General features: G+C 43.8%; 1 protein-coding gene across 2 annotated transcripts in view; it reads left to right on the forward strand.

The window, feature by feature from the left end:
• DOCK11 (dedicator of cytokinesis 11) overlaps positions 1 to 5,602 on the forward strand; it is a 1,219,508-nt gene extending 1,213,906 nt beyond the window's left edge. For both annotated transcript variants that reach the window (XM_078688544.1, XM_078688546.1), the window contains one exon: positions 5,053 to 5,602. In XM_078688544.1, coding sequence (XP_078544670.1) covers positions 5,053 to 5,139 — 87 coding nt within the window. In that variant the 3' untranslated portion in view covers positions 5,140 to 5,602. The remainder of the gene's footprint in view (positions 1 to 5,052) is intronic.
• Positions 5,603 to 6,000: the final 398 nt, after the last annotated feature.

The following is a 6,000-nucleotide window of genomic DNA, read 5'->3' on the forward strand; positions in this document are numbered from 1 at the left end:
CTGCCTTTCAACCTGTCAAAATAACCTCTTCAGCAGGCCTAAACTCTTCCTTTTAAATATTAACAAGTCACCCCTGTGTAGGCCTTATAACCCATAAGGCAGGATGGATGGTATTTAAAAGTAGGAACTTAATATTACATATGTCCTTACAGTGACTCGCATCAAACAGCTATTTTCACTGTAGCAGTGCTGGCTGTACTATGAAGAACCAATGTGATGCACTGTTACATTTAATATTGCTGTCTTCGGCTAGGAAACTACTAGAAATGTCATTCTTGGACTTTATTAAACACCCAGTTTCCTGGTGAAGTCAGATCTCATAAGGGGATGCCAACATATGAATAACTTGACAAAGGTGCCTCTTAAATTATTGTTTACTAGTGTGATTATTTTGTTTTTTCAGCTAAATGAAAACAAATCTTTAAGTGGAAATGGTCTATTTTAAATGTTTTGGGCACCTAAATAACCATTAAACAACTGTGGTCTTTACGCTTGACCTAAGTGCAGTACCATAAGACACATTTTATGGATATCAATAGCAATCAAATCCTTGAAAAGGTGCAGTTGAGTGCCAGGCTATAGTACACACAAGACCTTTGTACATGCCTTTTTTAGATATGGGTTGGATTTGTATCTTGTCTGTGATGAATAATGTACTTCCATGAGAATCGTGAGACAAATTAAATATATGACTATTTAGTTTGTTTGAATAGCGTTGGTGCAGATGTATAACTTGTGTGGTGAAGTAATCAGTAAAACTATCAGTGCTACAGAAGCTTTAAAATTGGAGAATCATTTTCATCATTAAAGCATATTTAAATACTGGGCATTTTGGCCATAATTCATATGTAAACAGGATTTTTGTGTGTATGTCAGTAAAACTCTGCTTTGGAGTTTACACTTTTTGGAAAGAATGAAAGGTTTCTAGTTGTATATTTCGCCTTCAAATACTAGATTGTAGGTTGGAGGCTGGAGTGACGCCTGAGATTCTGCATGTTTTGGCTCTTAAGCAAACTGAATACAGGGCACTTGTGACCGCCGCTGCTGAGGCGATGCATCGCATGCAGCAAGGGCGACTTTATGATGTGGGTGATAAGGCCGGGAAATTGCTTGCGTGGCTGGACAGGAGAGACAGATTGAATCGTGTTGTGCCAGTGATTGTGAGAGACGATGGAGTGCGAGTCGTGGACCCGGTGGAGATAGTTGAGGTGTTTGCTCAGCATTTTCGGGTCGTATATGCCCCGGTTTCCGGTCTCCCGGAGGAGGACTCGTGCTTGTTACTTCGTGACCTTGTGTTGCCCAGACTCTTGGAGTCGGACGTGGTGTTAATGGAGGCTGATTTTTCCGCCGATGAGGTTGCGCTTGCCATTCGCTCCCTTCGCTCGGGGAAGGCCTCGGGCCCTAATGGTATACCGGTTGAGTTGTATAAACTGTGTCCGGACAAAATGGCGCCGTATTTGCTGCGTATGTTTGCGGCCTCGCGAGATCTTGGTTCTCTTCCCAGGGACCAGAGGTTGGCTTCCATTGTGGTCATTCATAAAGATGGTAAGCCCCGCGAGCGTTGCTCATCGTATCGTCCGATCTCCCTTCTGAACGCTGAACCGAAGATATTGGCAAAAATACTGGCAAATCGGCTGGTCACGGTGATCAGCGGACTGGTTCACCCGGATCAGTCCGGTTTTATCCCTCAGCGCAATACTGCTCTCAATCTTCGCCGTTTACATGGCGTCGTTGCGAGAGCGGGATCTCTTCGTGAGCCGGCCATCTTGGTTTCTCTCGATGCTTCGATGGCCTTTGACACAGTTGAGTGGCCGTATTTGTGGGCCGCCCTCGCCAAGTTCGGTTTTGGCCCTAAATTCATCACTTGGGTTAAACTCCTGTATGAACAGCCACTCGCGCAGGTGGTGGTTAATGGCAGAGCTTCGGCGCCCTTCGCTCTCGGGCGTGGCACGAGGCAGGGTTGTCCTTTGTCGCCGTTGTTGTTTGCGCTTGCGCTTGAACCGCTGGCCGCCTGGCTTCGGTGGGAACCCTCTCTGAAAGGTATACGCTGGTCCCCGGATTTCGAAGACCGAGTCTCTCTCTATGCTGATGACATCCTGTTATATTTGACGTCCCCCCGCAAATCGCTGGGAGTTCTTATTGACGTATTGCGCTCTTTTGGCCGCAACTCCGGGTTGGTTATCAATTGGTCTAAATCCTGTATCTTCCCGCTCACTAGCGACCCACTTTCTCTGCCTCGAATATGTCCGATCCCGGTCTGCATTGATGGCTTTAAATATTTGGGGATTTATATTTCACTTGCCCTGTGCTGCGTTATGATCGGAATTTGCTGCCCCCGATCGCTCGGCTCCGGTCGGACGTTGCGGCGTGGTGCAATCTGCCTCTCTCCCCCTTGGGACGTGCGGCGCTGTTTAAAATGATGTCCCTCCCCCGGTTCCTGTATGCCGTACAAAACACGCTAGATTTGGTGCCGGCTCACTATTTTCGTGAAATAGAGTGCCTCCAGAGGAAGCTGGTGTGGGCTGGTCGGCCCCGTATAGCACTGGCTAAACTCACGCTACCCTGGTATGACGGGGGCATAGCCTTACCCGACATACGACGATATTATTGGGCATCCCAGTTGAGTGCTGTGAATCATAATATGTATGGTCCTGTCCCGAACCCGGCTTTTGAAATGGACCGATGGCTCTTACCTGGGGGGGACTACTATAGGGCATTTTATTCTAGGAGTGATAGGAGGAACTTGACGGGTCCCACGGCAGTGGCGGTGCGGGTTTGGAGCAGCGCGACCGCGGCTACTGGGTGGTCGGATAGGCTTACCGGGGCGACCCCTTTATTTGCTGCGGAGAGACTGGGTGAACTATGGACGTCGAAGGGGTTCGATAAATGGGACCTCATCGGGATTAGTAAATTGAGCGATATTTGGGTTAAGGATAGAGTGAAGACCTTTGCGGAACTACAGCAAGAGTATGGTCTGCATGACTCGGAATTTTTTCGGTATCTTCAGGTTCGCCATGCCGTTGGGTCGGTTTTTCCGACCGGTTCAGATGTTCCGGAGAGTTCCCCTCTGGAGGATAGAGTGCTGGACGGTCATGTTCCAGACAGCACTATTTCTCTTATTTACAAAAAACTTATTAATGTTCGGTCGGACTTGCTTGTCCATTTGCGTGGCGCCTGGACTGCCGATGGGCTGGAGCTAGACGATGAGGATTGGCAGGCTGTGGTGTCCTCTCCTAAAGAGGTCGCGATTCCGGCGCGCCTGCGACTTGTTCAGCTGAAAGTCCTGCACCGAGTCTATGTCACTGGTCCCCGACTGATGCGTATGGGTTTTTCTGAAGGTGGACTGTGTCGGCGGGGTTGTGGTATGCTTGCTACTTTCCTCCATATTGTATGGGAGTGCCCGGTGGTTGAGTCCTTCTGGAGGGGAGTGCATGAAGTGATGAATGAAGTCACGAATGTTCGGCTGCTACCTGAACCTAAGCGCTGTCTATTGAATGTGTGGGAACCGACCGACTGTAATGTTGCTCAGACTCAATAGGTGACTCTGGGCAACATGATTGCAAAGAGCGACATTGCGCAGTTATGGGGGTCTCAGAGGGCACCCTTGGTTTCTGGGTGGGAAGATAACATGGACTGGTGTATGTTCAGAGAGAAAATTGTCTACATTTCCCGTGGCAGGCCCCGAAAGTGGGGTAGGATATGGAACCAGTGGAATGCATTCCGTGGGGACATTTGTGAACCCCCCCCTCGTGGATCCCCCTGATACTCCTTGTTCCCCTTGACTGTACACTTCGGCTCTCACATGTACAGACATATCGATATTTCCATTTGCTCTGGGCTCCCGTTCTGTCCCTCCCTCCCTGGCTCTTCTCCTGTCTACCGTATTGTTTCCTGACCGCTTCTTCCTGCCACATATGTAATGACCATACTGATCGGAGTGCAGCCTTGTTTCTCTTGTTGTTTGAATGTTATAAAATGAAACCGCTCGTATCCTGTTGTTTGGAACTTAACGAATTTCTTACCATGGCTGCCGGACCCCTGGTTGTCGGCTGATGAGCTGTGTATTATGCTATACCTTGTGCTGTTTTCTTGGCCGGCCCGAGGGGTTGTAGGCGAGAATCTGTATTTCCATACTTTGTTAAATAAAGGTTTTTTTAAAAAAAAAAAAAAAAAAAAAATACTAGATTGTATGATTATGAGGCAAAGTACTGAATTTTACTAAACCGTTATCCTAGACTGCACACATTACATGACTACTGAACACACTTTTGAGTGTAATGTTAATATTCTGTTTCTATTATATGTTACATGTATATTGCAAATAATGCTTGACCATGCATACAGTCTTGATTCTCACATGTACAAAATGACGCCATATGTAAACATTCATTTAAGAGTGAACCACCTAAAGGAAAGGGTGGACATATATCACAGTAAATAGAAGATCTCACATTAACCAATAACTATGTGTACTGTGTGAATAAAAACTCCACCTGCATTTCATGTGCTTGCACTTACTTCAGAACTATCAATGGGACTCATGTTCGATCATGGTCTAACAAGTCATTTGGTCCGGATACTATTACACATGCAGCATGAGTACAAAAAGTTGCACTGGCTACAAATGTTTGCTGCAGCTCTCAGTCTAATTTAGGCTATATAAGTTTTGGACTTATACGGTGTCATTTCAGTACCCAGGGAACAGCAGATAACAAATATATTTGATGTTTAAATGTACTATATTGAAATGGTTGTAATTCACTATCTTGGCTCTATGTTATTCTCAACTTTACATCACCTGACTTCAACCTCCCAGTATTTATTTGTCTTGTATATTGCAAGCTTCAAAACACGTCAGAGAAAGTTATGAAAGTCCTTAATGTTTGTGATGAATAACCTGCATTTATTTGTTTTATTTTTAATGCTGCGTTGCTCAACAGCTTTGAAGACTACTGGGTAAAGTTATACTAGGATATTTCTATGCAGAGTGATGACATTTGAACTATACAAATAACAGTTCGTATATTTATTGTGCATTTTATTTTACTCTAGATTTTTCAAGAAGATACATTACATTCCTCCTGGATGCAGAACTCTTTGCATGTATTTTGTGCAATCAGTGGAACGTCAACAGATTAATCTCTCAGCAGGATGGAGGAGATTAAATGCCAATACAAACTTTGATATTCTTCTCAGGAAAATATTACATTGCAAATAAATGTAAAAGTAAAAAAAAACGTTTTAAATGCTATTCTTTATTGCTAACCTGTCTTACAACAATCACCTATGCTGTGTAGCCTCCTTTGTTTTTTTGTAAATATGTGTACATTTATACATATAGATATATATATATATGTGTGTGAGTAACAAGAAAGTGCCTGGTAACTCAACCACCATGCCTGTAAACATTGTTTGTTTGGTGTATGCATTTAAACATTATGTCAAACCAGTATTTTGCTACTTTGGGGGCCTGCTTCAAATGTAATTCTAAGGTTCTAGAGCAAGGTACAACAAAGTATGTCATGTACATCAGCCTCCGTATTTGTAACACAAAGGTCTACATAATCAAATCTTGACATGAAAATAAAAATGAAAATCTGAATGTGGTACGTGATATTTAAGTGTTTTGCTTATTGTGATTCTTCATATATTTGCTCATCGGAATGCTGTTTTTGCACAGTATATACACTGAGGCTTTCCTGGCACGTTTTGGAAAAGTTTAAAATGTATTTTCTTCCCAAATGTATTCCAACTGATCTAATTGCTAGATGGTAATGAACTCAAGGATGATCTGCTACTTTTCAAAAAGCTTTTCAAGTGACCAAAAGGGCTAACGTTTCCAATATGAACTGGGCAAATGCACAAGAGTCTGACGAATCTATTCACCATAACGAAAAAAGCTACTGAACATTCAAATTTAGATCATGCCCATCATCCAACACCCAATCATTTATAATAATTGATATTAGTCATTCGAATAATATGTGCAGGTTCATTTGA

Source organism: Lissotriton helveticus, chromosome 4_1, assembly GCF_964261635.1.
Source record: "Lissotriton helveticus chromosome 4_1, aLisHel1.1, whole genome shotgun sequence".
NCBI lineage: Eukaryota > Metazoa > Chordata > Amphibia > Caudata > Salamandridae > Lissotriton > Lissotriton helveticus.